This window comes from Rhinoderma darwinii, chromosome 1 (genome assembly GCF_050947455.1).
Source record: "Rhinoderma darwinii isolate aRhiDar2 chromosome 1, aRhiDar2.hap1, whole genome shotgun sequence".
NCBI lineage: Eukaryota > Metazoa > Chordata > Amphibia > Anura > Rhinodermatidae > Rhinoderma > Rhinoderma darwinii.
Window position 1 is genome coordinate 434,896,842 of NC_134687.1, and position 18,639 is coordinate 434,915,480.

At 41.1% G+C, this 18,639-nt stretch overlaps 1 protein-coding gene across 1 annotated transcript; it reads right to left on the reverse strand.

The window, feature by feature from the left end:
• Positions 1–8,354: 8,354 nt before the first annotated feature.
• On the reverse strand, positions 8,355–17,544 carry CRYBB1 (crystallin beta B1). The gene is made up of 6 exons (XM_075853824.1): positions 17,101–17,544; positions 16,622–16,778; positions 15,031–15,149; positions 10,614–10,746; positions 8,952–9,094; positions 8,355–8,697 (listed from the first exon to the last, which is right to left on the reverse strand). The coding sequence occupies exons 2-6, from the start codon at positions 16,754–16,756 to the stop codon at positions 8,511–8,513; spliced, it is 717 nt and encodes a 238-aa protein (XP_075709939.1). The 5' UTR covers positions 16,757–16,778; positions 17,101–17,544; the 3' UTR covers positions 8,355–8,510.
• Between the last annotated feature and the right edge of the window lie 1,095 nt (positions 17,545–18,639).

Sequence of the window (18,639 nt, forward strand, 5' to 3'; positions counted from 1 at the left end):
TAAGTATGAAATTCTTTTACTTTCACTAGGGAAAGTGCTGTCCCTTCTCTCTATCCTGCACTGATAGGGAGAAGGGAAGCACTTTTCCCGCAGTCCGCAGCAGCTAGTCCGCATCAATTTTCTGCACATTTTGTGCAGATCCGCAGCAGAATCTGCGACGCAGATTCTGTGCGGCATTGATGCGGACAGTTGCGGAGGAAATCCGCCACGTGTGGTCATGCCCTCAGAGATCATTTTTAACCTCTGACCTGTTGGCATGCTTTTAATATGCTTATAAGGATTATATTGAACTACTTATGTAAGAAGTCTTTTGAAACCCCATCTATAATAATGCTGATTAATGACAGTTGTCATTGTGATTTAAATTATTGTATACACATCTAATTTTTTTTTGTGACAAAGCTTGAAAGCAGTTTGGGGCTCACTAGTACTGTAAATCTGACTAAAGGGGCCAACAGGAGTTTCTGAGCTGATTCCATGCTTGTTCAGTGACTGTACAGAGTTTGCTAAAATGATTTGCATTGTGTAGTCACCATAATGCTGTGTAATAAAGAACATGAATGAAAGCCCCTCATGTGTCCTCCAAAACGTTCAGGCCTGTGAAGGATACTGAGGACTCCTTACCTTAGTGTTTGTTTGTACGAAGCTAATATTCCTGTAAGGACTACTATAAAAAAAATTGTCCCTGTGCCCGACAGTTCACATAGGTGCTCAAGTAAGCTGTTAGGGGTTTACCAATTGAAAAGCAGTTGTCTGTTTCCAGTAGGAGCTAGCAGAATTCTGAGTGCTGGTCTGGGCTATAATACATGTAGCTGTTTTAGTATGAGATAAGAAGATTTTGCATAGTTACACAACTTTTAATGTAGTTTATATCCTCACCTTAAAGTGGTTTCCCACGAGGGACATTTAAGACATATCCACAGTATATGTCATAAATGTCAAATAGATGCGGGTCCCACCTCTGGGATCTGCACCTGTCTCTAGAACAGAGGCCACTAAACCCCATTCTACCGCTCTGTGTTCCCATTGAAGTGTGTGATTTCCGACCACGTTAGATGAAAACTCGCTGAGCTACGCTGTTTCCGTAAGTCCCATACTAGTGAATGGCAGTTACGGAAACAGCGTAGCATGCGAGCATAAATGTCCCTGATAGTAAAACCCCTTTCGCGCTCCGTGACGTACTAATCCAGTATGGTAACCACATAGTTTGCGCTCCATGACGGAATAGTATGTCACGGGAGGAACGGCCATTTCGGCTGTCCTCCCAACACATACAGGGGACTGATCGATGTCTCCCCGCTGATTAACCCCTTAGAAGCCGCGTTCAATAGCGATCACGGCTTCTTAGGGGTTAAACCACCATCGACGGCCCGCTACATGATAGAGAGTGGCGATGGTTGCTATGGAAACCGGAGGCCTAATAATGGCGTCCGGCTATGCCATCTACGGAAGCCTAGTCAGGACCCACTATGCATGTTGTCAGCGAGTAGCTGACAGCTCTAATACACTGCACTACGCATGTAGTGCAGTGTATTAGAATAGCGATCAGGGCCTCCTACTCTCAAGTCCCCTAGTGGGACAAAGTAAAACAGTAAAAAAAAGTAGTGTAAAAATAAGAAAATAAAAGTTGTAAAAATCCCCCTTTTTCTCTTATTAGTCCTTTATTATTAATAAAAAAATAAAAATAAACTATACATAATTGGTATCGCCGCGTCCGTAATGGCCTTAACTACAAAAGTATTTCATTATTTATACCGCACGGTGAACGCCATAAAAGAAAATTATAATAAACCATACCAGAATCAAAATTTTTTGGTCACTTCACCTCCCAAAAAATGGAATAAAAAGAGATCAAAAAGTCGCATGTACCTAAAAATGGTAATGATCGAAACTACAGTTCGTTACGCAAAAAACAAGTTCTCACACCGCTTTCTTGATGGAAAAATAAAAAAGTTATGGCTCTTAGAATAAGGCAACAAAAAGTTAATGATTTTTTTATAAAAAGTATTTTATTGTGCAAACGCTATAAGACATTAAAAAATCTATAAATATATGGTATCGCCGTAATCGTATCGCCCCGCAGAATAAAGTGAATGTCATTTATAGTGCACGGTGAACGCTGTAAAAAAATAGAATAAAAAACAATAGTAGAATTGCTGTTTTTTAGTGACCACGCCTCTTAAAAATGGAATAAAAACTGATCAAAAAGTTGCATGCACCTCATGAAAACTACAATGAATTCTTCAAGGGGTCTAGTTTCCAAAATGGGGTCACTTTTAAGGGGTTTCCCCTGTACTGGTACCTCAGAAGCTCTGAAAATGCGACATTGCGCCCAGAAACCAATCCATCAAAATCTACATGCCAAATAGCGCTCCTTTCCTTCTGAGCTCTGCCGTTTGTCCAACCAGCAGTTTATGACCACATATGGGGTATTCCGTAATCGGGAGAAATTGCCTTACAAATGTTGAGGTGCTTTTTCTCCTTTATTCCTTTTCAAAATTAGAAATTCGTACCTTTTATCGGAAAAATTTGATTTTCAATTGCACACCCTAATTCCAGAAAATGCAGCAAAAAACCAGTGGGATCTAAATGCCCACTATACCCCTCGATAAGTTCCTTGAGGGGTGTAGTTTGCCAAATAGGGTCACTTTTGGGGGGTTTCAACTGTTTTGGCACCACAAGACATCTTCATACCGGACATGGTGCCTAATAAAAAGGAGGCCTCAAAATCCACTAGGTGCTCCTTTGCTTCGGAGGGCGGTGCTTCAGTCCATTACCACACTAGGGCCACATGTGAGATATTTCTCAAAACTGAAGAATCTGGGCAATAAGTATTGAGTTGCGTTTCTCTGGTAAAACCTTCTGTTTTACAGAAAAAAAAATGGAATAAAAAGGATTTCTGACAAAAAAATATGTAAATTGTACCTCTACTTTGCTTTAAATTTCTGTGAAACACCTAAAGGGATAATAAACTTTCTAAATACTGTTTTGAATACTTTGGGGGTCTAGTTTCTAAAATGGGGTGTTTGATAGGGGTTTCTAATATATAGGCCTCTCAAAGCCACTTCAGACGTGAACTGGTACATAAAAAAAGAGGCTTTCGAAATTTTATTCAAAATATGAGAAATTGCTGCTTATGTTCTAAGCCTTGTAACGTCCTAGAAAAAAAAAAGAATGTTCAAAAAATTATGCCAACATATAGTAGACATATGGGAAATGTGAACTAGTTACTATTTTGGGTGGTAAAAATCCTCTGTCTTACAAGCAGATGCATTTAAATACAGAAAAATGCTATTTTTTTTTCAAATTTTCTCTACAATTTGATATTTTTCACAAATAAACCCTGAATATATCGACCAAACGTTACCATTAACATAAAGCCCAATGTTTCACAAGAAACCAATCTCAGAATCGCTTGGATACGTTTAAGCATTCCGAAGTTATTACCACATAAATTGAAAAATGTCAGATTTGAAAAATGGGCTCTGAGCCTTAAGGCCCAAACTAGCCTGCGTCCTTAAAGGGAACCTGTCACCAGTATTTCACCTTTTTAACTTTAGTTATCCCTCACTGGCCGGTGCTATCAAAAGTTCATTGCCGTTATCCCTTCTCCTGCACTCCTCCTCCGACTGTAAATAACGGTCCGCAAACATTTTGCGCTTTATATCATAATAATCCGGTGTCCCTTTGTGCGCACACAACTGAAGAGGAGAGGAGAATTTTGTGTGCTGGGGAAGGAAGGAGGCGGGGTGAACTAGGAAAGACTTGAGGAATGAAAATATGACTATTTTCAAACAAAGATATGACTCTTTTATGCTCATTAGCATACGGTGTGGGAACACTAAAAAACTGAATACTAAAGGTACAGAGCCGACTAAGAAGACAATTATAGGTTATATAGAAATGATTTTTCACCCACTACCACCAGGTATTGCTGGTTCAATAGGTGAAATGCTGGTGACAGGTTCCCTTTAAGGACGTTTTTCACTGTTGTGTGAATAAGGCCGTTCTTTTAACGGCCATCACACGGCCATTTTCAGAACAATGATGTTCTATGGGTGTATTCACACGGCCGTTTTTTTAACGGCCCGTGAATAATGGCCCTCAAAAAATAGGACATGTCCTATTTTTGTCCGTCTTCACGGCCTGACGGCGCCCATAGAACTCAATGGATCAATTTTTAACGGCTGTCAATACATGTAACAACTGTTAAAAACGGATCTGTGACATGGGGATTGGTAAGGGAACTACTAGTTCTCTTGCTGGCTATCGGCGGCTCGATTACACTCACCGATGCAGCGTCGACCTCTTCAGGTGTGGTCTCTCGTCTTCACAGGTTCTGTGAAGGCGATGTGATGACGTCATCGCGCCGTCTTCGCAGATCCCATGAAGACAAGAGATCACGCGTGAAGACGAGCTGCATCGGTGAGTGTCATCGTGTCGCCGCAGATCCCGTGAAGACGAGAGACCTTACCTGAGGAAGACAGCGCTGCATCGGTGAGTATGTAGGGCATTCATGTCGGGCTGTGTGGCATCATATATATCGGGGCTGTGTGGCATCAGATACAGGGGGCTGTGTGGCATATACAGGGAGGTATGTGGCATCATATACAGGGAGGTGTGTGGCATCATCTACAGGAGGCTGTGTGGCATCATATACTGGGAGGTGATTGGCATCATATACAGGAGGTGTGTGGCATCATATACAGGAGGTGTGTGGCATCATATACAGGGAGGTGTGTGGCATCATATACAGGGAGGTGTGTGGCATCATATACAGGGGCTGTGTGGCATCATATACAGGGAGGTGTGTGGCATCATATACAGGAGGTGTGTGTCATCATATACAGGGAGGCTGTAAATAGTGTTTTCAGGGGGCTGGGACAAAAAAAGCCTGACCAATGAAATTCATCAGTTTTTTTAACAGATGCAAAACGGATGTCAAATGGCCATTAAAAACAGACAGACGGACTGGAAATGAGTGAAAATTTAGAGACACACTGACAGTTGATCAGTTTTTAATCAGAGGCGTAGCTAGGTTCTCCAGCACCCGGGGCAAAGATTCAGTTTGGCGCCCCCCCCCAACCTCTTTCCCGACATCTCCTTACCCCTCGCCGTGTTTGTTTTCTCTACCAATCGACGTGTCATTTCTTTTTATGTAACGCGAGCATAAAAACATTTGTACATTTTACAAGCAATATGGTTCTATACACAACACCAGAACCAAGCTCAATACGTATATACAGCACCAGCACAAATACAGCTCAATTTAGTGCAACCCCTGCCGTATAGGTATGTACGGCGTAAAACTACAGCTCCCAGCATGGCCCGAACAATGATAAGGATATGCTGGGAGTTTCTGTTTCACAAAAAATAAATCATATAATCATTACACCCATCATCTCGCTGCAGATCATACAGTGACTACAGTACTGATTAGAGGCAGAAGAAACATTTACATTAAGTGACTCACCGGTGACGTCTCAGATTCTAGTTCTTTTTCTCCATCCGGTCCAGACCTCTATGATGAATTCTCCCGGTCACAGCCCATTTCTGCAGTTTGCCGCTCACATGTCTTCAGCTTCTCACTTTGCCAACATTTCTGCACCTATAAATAAATATAAAGTTATCATTATACCACACACTACGCCCCTAAATATAATAGCGCCATACACTGCACCTCTAATTATAATAGCACCATACACCGTGTCCCACACGCACACTGTGCCCCCTGTAGATAGTGCCTGCCATAGAGCCCCCTGTAGATAGTGCCCCAATATAGCCCACCCCTGTATATAGTGTCCCACAAATAACTCCCCCTATAGTGCACCACAGAAAGCCCACCCCTGTATATAGCCCCCTGTAGATATAGCCCAGCCCTGTATATAGTGCTCCATGTATAGCCCAACCCTGTATAGGGGCTACATCTACAGGGGGCTACATCTACAGGGGGGCTACATCTACAGGGGGGCTATATATACAGGGGTGGGCTATATCTACAGGGGGACTATATCTTCAGGGGTGGGCTATATCTACAGGGGTGGGCTATATCTACAGGGGGGCTATATCTACAGGGGGGCTATATACAGGGGTGGGCTATATACTATATAGCCCCCCCTGTAGCTATAGCCCACCCCTGTATATGGTGGTCCATAGATAGCCCACCCCAGTATATAGCCCCCCCTGTAGATAGACACCCCCCCGTAGATAAAGCCCCCCGCGTGTAGATAAAGCCCCCCCCCCGATACATCCACACACTTCTATTACAATTTAAAAAGAAAATAAAAATATTCAAACTCACCTTATTCCCGCTCCCACGCCGTCCGGCAGCCATGGAGACCTGCTCTCTTCTGCGCAGGTCTCCAGGGGGTTGAACGCAGCATCTATGTAAGGCGCTGATTGGCTGGGCAGGATGACTTTCCCTGTCAGTCAGTCAGCGCCTTTCATCGACGGAAGCTTCACTGGTACAAAAGGTGCCAGTTGCTTCATTCGTGGAAAGGCGCTGAATGGCCGGGCACGGAACGTGCCCGGTCATTCATTGCTTCTAATTGTACCTGTGTCCTTGCGACACAGGTACAATTATAGTGCAGGAGGAGGGGGCGCTGGCGCCCCCCTCTAAGCTGCGCCCGGGGCACATGCCCCGCCTGCCCCCCCAAGCTACGCCCCTGTTTTAATGGACATTTTTTTTCATTGTCGTGTGAATATAGCAAAATTGTGCTCTTTGTACAATTCGATTAAACCATTTCTAAAGGTGTCCATAGACATGAGATTGTTGGTTGAACAAGCGAGGATCAGCAGGTTTATTTCAATAAGGATGGGGAAAAAACAGCTGCCTGTCATACACCTCTAGATCCGCTGACCCTCAGTGATATTGCTGTAGTTATATTTTTTTGTAATTTTAAGTACTATACTTGAGAATTCATTTCAGTTTATTAGACTGATTTTTTATTTTATCATTGCTGTAAATTCATTAAACTAGAGAGGTTCGGGATTAAGACATAAGTATAGTAATCAACCTGCAGATCAAATACAGCAAACGTACAAATAAATGTCAACTTATATGAAACTCAGATATTCTGTACCTTTGCTTAAGGAAGTTTTTACTGACTGAAATATATAATGTTTTGGAGCAATATTTAAATCATCTGTGGTATGAAGAAAACCTTAGTTTTTGACAAAGATGACCTTAAAGAGGCTCTGTCACCACATTATAAGTGCCCTATCTCTTACATAATGAGGTCGGAGCTGTAATGTAGGTGACAGCAGTGTTTTTTATTTAGAAAAACGATCTATTTTCACCAAGTTATGAGCGATTTTAGCTTTATGCTAATGACTTTCTTAATGACCAACTGGGCATGTTTTTACTTTTGATCAAGTGGGCATTGTAAAGAGAAGTGTATGACACTAACCAATCAGCCTCATACACTTCTCTCCATTCATTTACTCTGCACATAGTGTTCTTACTAGATCACTATGTGCAGCCACATACACACACATTAACGTTACTAAAGTGTCTTGACAGTGAATAGACATCACCTCCAGCCAGGACGGGATGTCTATTCACAATCCCGACACTTCGGTAACATTTATGTGGGACTTGCAGCACAGCAAGCGTGATCTCGCGAGATCACGCTGTAAATGACAGCTTACAGCGAGCTCACGCTTGCTGTGCTGTAAGTCCCACACACACTTTACCGAAGTGTCTGGATTGTGAATAGACATCGCGTCCTGGTTGGAAGGAATGTCTATTCACTGTCAAGACGCTTCAGTAACGTTAATGTGTGAGTATGTGACAGCACATAGTGAACAATGCAGGAGCACTATGTGCAGAGTAAATGAATGGGGAAAAGTGTATGACGCTGATTGGTCACTGATTGGTCAGTGTCATACACTCCTCTGTACAACGCCCACTTGGTCAAAAGTAAAACACGCCCAGTTAGGCATTAAGAAAGTCATTAGCATAAATCTAAAATAGCTCATAACTTGGTGAAAATAGATAGTTTTTCTAAATAAAAAACATTGCTGTCACCTACATTACAGCGCCGATCTCATTATGTAGAAGATAGGCCACTTATAATGTGGTGACAGAGCCTCTTTAAATAATCTGAAACCCTAACAGTAGCATGTTTTACTGACACAGTGTTTCTGTACACTAACAGTGTGGATAGAGGTGAACACCGACTAATGGTTCACAAAATGAATAAACTATTTACAATAAAAACCTAGAAGCACTAATGCCTCACAAACCAGTCGACATATTATATATGGGATTTTCTATTGAGCAGTGGGTCTAAAGTGGTCTGTACATCACACAGAATTTAGATTGTTATGACAGCCAGAAGTTTTACCTCAGAAACTGTGTTTATTTGCATCATAAAGTAAAGTACATCCATTAAATGTGCAATATACAACAAATTAGTTGACAGAGGTGTTTACAAAAATGGTGATGAGGTCAATTTGCAAGAAGGGTTCCTAAAGGTTCTCTGTCAAGCTGGGGACATCTGGTATGTTTACTTGGTGGTGGCGGCAGTGGCAGGGATAAGGAAACATCCCTTCTGATGCCACTGCATATCTCTGATACGACGGATAGACTGGATCTGGGGCTGGAAAGCACTCCATTCATTCCAGTGTTTGTAATCGCAGGTTTCAAACAGGTATTGGTAGCCTCTGTATCCGGGATACTGATATCCAACCCAACTACATAAAATCAAAAAAGAAAAGATTCTTATTACTTGATTCATGAACTCTAGTACAAAGAAAACGCAAAGTACCGTAGGTTCCCAAAGCAACCAATGAGACCACAGCTCTTATTTTTCTTTTTCATGGTGAAGATGGACACCTAGTTTTTGTGAACGGTTCCAGGTGTTTATGTAATATTTACAGTAGGATTGTATTTTATTATCCCATTTTTGGTTGCATACTATACTATGTAATGAAGTTGCATAACTTACGTTCCACTAGGAACTTTCACGCTTCCCACGCGGTCACAGAATCCATAGGTCCACAGGCTGGGCACGTCATCCTCAATGATTTCCATCTTGTTGCCCTTGAAGTCGGCGGATTCGAACAGGGTGATTTTATGTTCCTGGCTATCCTGCAGGGGAACATAAAAACTTTATGATGAAATGAATTTCTAACCAGTGACATTATCTATTTCTTTGTATTCAGTTTCTGAAAAACACATAGGGGGGAATTTATCAATTGATTTGTGCCAGTATTTTGGCATAGAAAAGTCGCAAATTATGGCATACACCATATTTGCACAATTGTAACTTTTTTCTTCCTTGGTGGGTTTTGGTGGAATGAGGCATGGCCAACAGCGGGGTCCGACAAATTTATTACGCTTAAGTGGTGTAAAAAATGGTGCCAATCTATGCTTGCTCAAAGTAGGCGTAAATTTCTATTCTTTAGCACAGCCCAACATTAACCAAATTTACTAAGAGGCATGCTCCTCTTAATAAATTTGGCACATTTTACTCCAACGCACTTCAGATTAAGACTGTCATATGATTCGCCAGTCTTTATAAATCTCCTGCATAGTGTAAAATGTATGTGTTACCAATCTTCAGGGCTAAAACATTTCCTTCACCTCCTCATTGCTTTACCATCGCCACCATACGGACCCCATTGATTTGCAATATTCCATCACTTTCTGATTGGTGGGGGTCTGACTGCCTGGACCCCCCATAGATCATGAGAATGAAGAGGCTGCAGCGCAGGTTTAGCGTTGCAGCATCTTCAAAGTCTATGCCTGCACATTGGCGCGCCTCTCCCCTAAAGCACAGGTACAGTGCTGCCTTAGCTTCCGGCAGTCGGACTCTTACCAATCAGAGTGATGCCATATTCTAGCAATATGCTATCACTTTTTATGATGGGAATGACCCTTCAATATGCTTTGTTTTGCTAGTTACTGTCTCCTTATTTGTTTTCAAATTTACACCAGAGGTGTTGTTTTTCATATTGGTGAATAATTAGATTTTTGCTAGGAATTTGACATCAATCGCTCTGCCAGTGTTTGGCACAGATCCTTGGATTTCCCCCTCCTTTGATTCTGAACATAGCCTTACTCTCATTAACTGGTGAATGGGCCGCTGAATTAAAAGGCTGGGATATTGGCCAACAAGAGGCTGCCAAAACAACTGCAGACAAAGACACACTACCAGAATAAACTTGCTTTTTCTGAGCTCAAGTTGAACTAGTTCCAGAATACTGTCCTTTATATTAAACAATTCATTATAACAGTGGTAAGAAAGGTACCAGCTGAAAATAAACCGAGCCCTCAAAGAATGTAGATGTGAGATGTATATGTGGCAAGAAAATGATCATTATCAGGCGTAAGGCTGTATGCAAATTCCACAAAGATGTTGCTTCAGACTTAGATACTATTCTTGGCTGGGTTACGAGATTTTGACTTCTTTTTGTTTACTAAGAGATTTAGAAAACGCTTCCTTAAAACCTACTCTATGGGCCCCATAACAGTTACAGAGACTGCACCAATGTTATGTGTAACCTTGTATTTAGAGTATATGCAATATAAATGTGTAAAGCACAGAGTCTCATTTTAAAGTATTTTTGCAACTCTAAGTCTATATCTAGAAATGTCAGAGGCTTACCATTCGGATGGGGCGTAGGGACACGAAGCAGTCGCTCCTATAGCTGCTAGACCAGGTATCCCAACGAGGATACTCGCCCTTCTCCAAGATAAACATCTCGCCACGGAAGTTGGACTGCTCGTAAGCAACCCAGCTGAGAAGATGTGTACGCGGAGTCCACATATCACATAATCGCCAGATGGCACAACATCAAAGATCACCACAAAACACACACAATTACAACATTAAAAGAGAAAAGTGAAAATAATGAGAATATAATCCAAGGCCTCTGCAGTTTATATGAGTAAAAAACACATGGGAAATTTCAGACTACTAAATGTCTTACTCTATTGTATCTATAGGTTAAATCAATTCATTAAAGGGAGTCTGTCACCACTTTTGCCTTCCCCCACACCACTACACCACTAGGAGACATGTTTAAAGGTAACCTGTCACGTTGATAATGCAGTCCAACCTATAGGCCGCATGTTATAGAGAAGAAGAAGACGATGAGCAGACAGATACATAGTTTGTGGAAAAAGATTCAGTATAACTAAATCCCTGCTCATTCTATACATTGGCGGGCCTACTCAGTGATTGACAACCCTCCTGTATGAGTGTGCATAGAAAGCTGTCAATCACTGAGTAGGACCACCCACTGGACTCCTAAGCATAGAAAGAGCAGAGATTTAGATCAATATAATACAAGTTATGATGAAGCTTTTTCCACAAAACTATATGTCAATCTGCTCAGCTCCTCTTCTCTACACCATGATGCCTATGGATTGGACAGCATTTTCAACATGACAGGTTCCCTTTAATCATACCTATGTCAGCGGTTATGCTGCAAGCCACACTAGTGAAAAGAACTTTTAATCCTCAGGCGCAAAATGTGAAGTGTCCGGCTCAAAAGTGTAGGGAGGGGGGTTGGGGAGAAGCTGGACACTTCACATTCAGCGTGTGCAGATTAAAAGTTCTTTCACTAGTGTGGCTTGCAAAATGATTGCTGACATAGGGGTAGTTGAGTTTAATCATACCTATCTAGTGGTGTTGGGGGCTGAGAGTGTTGTAACAGACCCCCTTTAAATACTACATTAATGATGTTTAATAGGACGAATGTTAGGAATTGTAATATACTTTATTCAATGAAATGGTATAACACCCAGAAAACAGGGCTACGGTTTATGTTAAGAAAATGATTGTTCAGAAATATTCTCCGAGGTTATATCCAGCAACGTGTTTCCTCACACATTTCTAAAATAGGACACCGTGAAGACGGAAGGAACTTTACTCACCATCTAACTTGTTACATCAAATTTTTAATCTCTAGACACCAAAACCGTGTCTATGTAAATATACCGATCTCTATGACTTGTCCTTAAAACAGTTAGATATAAAAGGGGTTGTACAGGATTAGAAAAACATGGCTGCTTTCCTCCAAAAACAGCACCACAACTGTCCATCGGTTGTGTCTGGTATTGCGGCTCAGCTGTTTTGCTGAAAATGGGCCTGAGCTGTAATACTACATGGGCAGGTAAGGCGCTGGTTTTGAAAGAGAGCAGCCATGTTTTTCTTATCCTGTGCAACCTCTTCCAAACCAATTATAATAAGGGCACGGCCAGACGTGGCAGAGTTTTTCCGCTGCAAATGTTGGTACAGATTTGGGGCAATTACGCAACGAATCTGCACCAGCATTTGGATATTTGACAGGTAATTCAGACATTGCAGAAAACACAGCGGGCTTGCCACAGATTTCAGTTTTTGCATTGCAAAGGCTCAAATCCGCAGTGAAATTCCGCTTCTTCTCCGCAACAGTCAGCACATGCTGCGGAGGGGAAATTCTGCACCGCAGCCTATGGTCCGCAGCGGAGTTTTCCGCAACGTCTGAAAAACCTTCCCTAAAAATGTATTGAAACAACTGTAAAAAACGGCCGCTGGAGAATTCCACTGCGGACTGTCCGCAGCGGAATTCCACAGCAATTCCGCCACGTCTGGCCGTGCTAAGGATAAAAATTGCAAACTTTCCTGATGTGAGCTCCTTTAAACTGAATGTTGTAAGCACATCGTATGAATCCTATCTGTTTCTGATATAAATCCAATACTCAATAGGAACCATTTATCCAGGTGCATTGCATAGATACCGCACATAGGCCTTGCATACTTTCATGAACCATTCTCTCAGGCTAATAAATCATATATACTCTATATACATTTCAATATATTTTACTGTGTATAAATAAACCAGTGTAATCATTCTTGTGTGTGAAGATATGGGAGTTTATTGCTACGTACATTTTTCACTTATTTCCATGTGTCATATTCATGGACCAGACGGCTACTCATAAATCAGCAAAGGACATCCTGCACTGGCCCTGTCTCTTCCAATTTTCTCTTAGCTGAGCATTAGCCCCTGGCGCCAGCTATGAAATTTCTAGAAGGTACATATAATATTTCTAACCTGTTATTATTGAACTCAGGATAGGGATAATAACTTAAGATCACCAGGAGAGTGAAAAATATTAATCTTAGTCACTCAGTGCATAACACAAAATGTGATCTAATTCTGTAGTAATATTTCTTCTTGAGCCCAAGAGGCCTAATAAAACATATTGTAGGATGCAAATACTTTTATATGTGACGTTGGAAAATACTGTGCCATGAAGCTACTTTAGGTTTATAACAATAATAAAAAATATGCAAGCAATTTTCTATTTTTTCCAGTTGCTTATATAATGTCAACATATTCTGCAGCTTTTTACACATATTGAAATCACTCACATTAATCTAGGCAATGGGGGAGATTTAGTAATACTGGTACACCATATGAGATGTGGGCAAATATCTCTGGCTGGTTTAGCGATTGTCACATCTTTTGGGGTAACAAGGTCAGTTTTTCTATTTGACAGTTTTGATAAGTTAAAGTTTTAGTATGGCTCCTGGTAAAACGTCATCATTGTTTTCCATCAGAGGTATATGTCGAGAGGATTTTCCGATGTATACCTCCAACGGAAGGCTGTGACGTATGCAACGGTACGGGAATACAATGGCATTCATTGCCATAGAACCCCATTGTAAAAAAACGTATACCGTGCAGTATACGTTATTTACTGTATGCCTCTGCATGGAACAGTGTAAGCTACTATGCTATACCATACAGCAAAAAAGAAGGTATTCTATCGCATACCTGCTCAGCATGTAGCGATGTCACGATACCAGAATTTGGACTTCGATACCGATACTTTGTGTAGTATTGCGATACTCGATACCGAAACGATACTTTTCCAACAATAATAATAATTTTAAAAAAAGTTCTTCCATTTTCTGATGTGAGGCGGGAGGTGTGATGAATTTTGAACCTCCATGTGCCTCACATTAATAGTAATTAACCTCATCATGTTCCTCAGTCATAATGGACAACTTTGGGTTAATGTGTGAGGTACATGATGGGGTTAATTAGTATTAATGTAAGGCACATGGAGGTTCAACATTCATAATACCTCGTGCCTCACATTAATAAGTGAAAGCAGTTTTTATTTAATTTTTTTATCATAAATGACACTATAAATTTGTTATTACGGTCGTGACGATACTGAATATGTGTATATTTTATGTATTGAGACTTATTTTAATGTTTATTGTAAAAAATGTGTTTATTTTTTTTTACTTTTTTATTTTTAAACTTTAATGTACTGGCATACATCTATATATTGATAGTACACAGGCAGTTGTTAATTATGCCCTAACAACAGGAAATATGGTCAGACATCCCTGGATTCCTTCAATGGACCCTGCGCTGTCTGCCCATATATGGCATGTCCCTCGATCGCGTCACAGGGATTCCCAGAACATGGGGTGTTTTGCAGTACGCCCGCCATGTTCTGTCTTCAGTGCCGGCACTCATTAGTGTAGCGCCAGCCGCATCATCTCATTCTGACTGCACGCGCACACTTGTCAGGAGCGGAGCAATGGCTGTATTACACACCCGCAGCCACGCTCTGACTAAATTCATGTAAAACAATACTAAGCTGTGCAGCCGCACAGCTTAGTATCGACATACATGAAATAACGGTATTGAACCATTTGAGGGTGCACGGCATCGAAATAGTATCGATATTTCGATGCATCATGCAACCCTACCAGCATGTGCCAAAAAAATCACCCTTTTGTTATACGCTGGGTAAATGGAGACCTATGTGTGTGTTTCCGCGTATGCACCGTGAACATTTCCAGTGCATAAGCCAAACTTAGTTCACAAACATAATGTTAACAGAGCTTTAGTACTTCGTATTTATATATTTAGATTTGTGTCATATCTATTGTCGTCCACCAGAATTTTGATTATATGAGAATTTAAAAAAAACACTGGAAAATAACAATAAAAATGGATGTCAGATATTTCGAAGAAGTGAAAATGTCGGCTGAAGCTTTTAGCACTTACGGTCCAGAGTCAACAATAACACTGCGTACTCTGTCGAAGCCTCGTTCCCCAAGGTTTACACACTCATTCAGAAGCTCCATGTGTCTTCCTTGGAAGTTCTCTTGTTCGAAGATAATGACCTGGAAAAGAGAATTTGTTCATTTAAGCACAGATAATATTTTGGTTCCATGGTTTGAAATGTGTGAAAATATGTAATGGGGGTATAGTTAGTGAAAATGTCACTTTTTAAATGTATTTTGATTATTTATTTTAAAAGAAGAAATACAATTTCAGACATCTTCATAATTCTACATTGAGAGATACCCATGTAACTACCATGTTATTTTTAATATGAGATTTTTTTTGTATGTCAAAGTTGTAGTAATTTGGGTAAAAAAACAACTCTACATTGAGACCTACCCATATCCATTATTTCATAACGCTATTATTTTTAATATATCATAGCTTTTTTGATTTCTATTTTTTTTAATAAAGGTAATATAAATTGACATATGTGCCTAAAGTTTTTATCACATCTTATGCAGTGTTTTGAGTATAGAGCATGGCGACTACGGCTACAGCGACAGTGCTGTATGTTAAAAACAACGTTTTGAGTATTAGGTATGTGTGCATAGCATACTTCCTAATGGCAGTGACACAACTTTGTATAGTGGACTCAAGTAAGTTAAAAACATTGGGAAAATAGTGCTTTTGTTGGGCTGAAGCCATGAAAATAGCTTATTATTATTATTAGTAGTAGTAGTAGTAGTAGTAGTAGTAGTAGTAGTAGTAGTAGTAGTAGTAGTAGTAGTAGTAGTATTAATCATAATTATTATATCCTTCCTCTGGATCAACAATGCAGTATAAAAGGCTGAACTGGATGGACATATGTCTTTTTTCGGCCTTACAAACTATGATACTGTGAAGTCAATAGGGTCTGTCATATCCCTCCTGACTTCTTAAAAGATGGAAACCATAATGATAGTGGGAACAAAGCCTAAAGTGGGTAAGGAGTTGAGAAGCTCAAATAATTTAAAGGGGTTTTCCAGCTTCTGACAACCAGGATAGGTCATCAGTACATGATATGTGGGGGTCCGATACACGAACCCTGCACAGATCAGCTGGTCCGGTGCCTCCGTGCACCGAACGTACATGCCGGAAGCACTTCGCTCCGGCCATGGAATAGCGGCCGAGCTGCAGTACTGCAGCTCTGCTCCTATTCAAGTGAATAGGAGCAGAGCTGCAGTTCTGAAGCACGGCCGCTATGCTATGTACATCGCCAACTGCTTCCGGGCTCCGTACATAGCATTATGTGCCATAACATCCTGTGCCCGCAGGCCTCCGGAGCTGCTTATCGGTGCGGGGTCTGGGTGTCGGACCCGCACCGATGATATACTGATGACCTATCTGGTGGATAGGTTATCAGTTGTCAGAAGGTGGACAACCCCTTTAACAATAGGATAGTGGCAGCAGCCAAATAGTATCTAACACCACTATGATACTAGTGGTGTGTAATAAAACAAACTATATGTCTGTCATTAATGTATTTACTTGTACATATTGGAACATTTCTCATTAGTTTCTTGTCATTGGAAGTGTTGGATAGTCTTACCTTGAAGGATCCCAGGCTGGGTTCACCAGGTTTTGTGGGCTTGGGTACAGGAAGGGGAACTGGAGCAGGAGTACCCTTTTCCTTGGAATCAGTGCCCTGGCTGGCAGCAGCAGCAGCTTTGGGTGTCTGAGACATTTTGGAGCTGTAGTTCTAAAATCTAAATAAAATTACATTTTGAGTAGAGATACAAGTGACACATTTGTTGTATGCCCGTCAATAAACTATTGTTAACAGTAGTAACTATGACACTATCCATTCGCCAAGCCTTTTACCATCTGCAGTCCCATAAAATCACTATATGTTTAATATATTAATAAGATATGTGATATTCAACCTATCTTTACTATGTGTGCTGACCATTAGCCAAAGGGGCTATCATGATTCAGATGGGTCTACCACCACCGCCACATAAAGTCTATAGAATGTTTACGGCATACCAATTTAATTTGTCACGTGCTTTAGAAATAACTGGTTCTTACCTGATGGAGGTGATCCTTGCTGGAGCTACCAGGCTTGTTGCTGGAGGTTCTGCAGGACCTAGAATTTATACCCTGGCAAAGGCAGACTCGAAATAGTGGAGGACAATAGAACTCATAGCTCATCAGTGTCTGCTTAGGAAGCTGCTAGTCATCACATATTTCAATGTAACCAGCCATCTGGAAACAACCACCATTTACTGCAGCTGAACCAAGCAGTTTACATTGTTGGGCACAAGTATGTTAAATACGTATAGCTGAAATCCCTGACATGATATTTTGGGTCCTGTTGAATTTTACCTGTAAAACTAGGTATACAAAAAATATTACAGCCAAGTCTAAGGACGCAGCGACGTCCGAAACGCGTAGGCCACAGAGGATACCCTCTTCCCACTTTATCTACACCCTGGACCTATACCACTGGACTTTCCATTTTAACCCAGGACATTAAACTTGGAAACGTCGTTTCTATTTTAAATGCACTACAGCGCTGGATCCTACCTCCTATCCCCCATTTTGTCTATACAAAAAATATTATAAGGCCTACCCAAGTTATAAAAATATTCTGCATTACTATTTTATTTACAATAAATTCATTTGGAGCGTGGAGAGGTGGAGCATATGATAATATATAACTTACAAATGACAACAAATGGCTTAGGCCCTTCACAGAGGAGCTGTTTTCCATTCTGTCGGGGGGTCCAAGAATAGCGTTGCCTGCAGCCTTACCTATTTCCTGATATTTTATAATGAAAACCCACTTTCTGATTAATGTTCTACCTGTTCATGTTTGATGTAAAACTTCAATAAAAAACATTGAATTATAAACGATAGAGCAACTTACATGTGTCATGGAAAATGTTGGACTACTGATACAAAACTGTAAGACACATATAAAATATAGTATCCAAATTGTACAATGAGGTTGTAAGATGGACCACCGCAATATGAGATTATTGCCTAACATTGCACCAAGTTTGCAACAATCCATTTGCGAAACAATTTATTTTAAATGGCTTGCAACAGCCTGCAAATATCTAAAAAAAACCTTACTGCATTGTTTTATCCCTCTGTTAATGGTCTCTGCAATCTTCTTAAATTTCAAAAAAGAGACTGCTATAAAATATGCACATCTAGGCTGAGTTCATACGGGACGGATACACGGTGTAGAAGCACGCAGCGTATCCGTCCTGTGCGCCGCAGGGGATTCCGGGCAAAAAACCGCACACAAACTGTGGTGCAGTTTTTCGTCCAGAATGTCCGCTGTGGAAAACTGCAGCACTTAGCTAGCAGGCCGGCCTCCTTTGATGACGTTTCATCCCAGGAGACCGCTGCAGTCTATGATTGGGATGAAGCGTCATCCCAGGAGGCCGGCCTTCTGTCGTCACCCAGGCCGGACTACTGGGATGATGTTTCATCCCATGTGACCGAAGCTACTGCCTGTGATTGGCTGCTGTGGTCACATGGGATGAAACGTCATCCCAGGAGGCCGCACTGGAGGGAAGAACACTGACTTCTAGGTAAGTATCAGACTTTTTTCAT

Bases quoted from the DNA above. Each gene is read 5' to 3' on its own strand.
- CRYBB1 (XM_075853824.1), bottom strand. From the start codon at position 16,756: ATGTCTCAGACACCCAAAGCTGCTGCTGCTGCCAGCCAGGGCACTGAT. The intron at 15,150-16,621 runs GTAAGACTATCC...TCTCTTTTCCAG, and splicing joins CCAGCCTGGGATCCTTCAAG to GTCATTATCTTCGAACAAGA. The intron at 10,747-15,030 runs GTAAGTGCTAAA...ACATCTTCTCAG, and splicing joins GTTATTGTTGACTCTGGACC to CTGGGTTGCTTACGAGCAGT.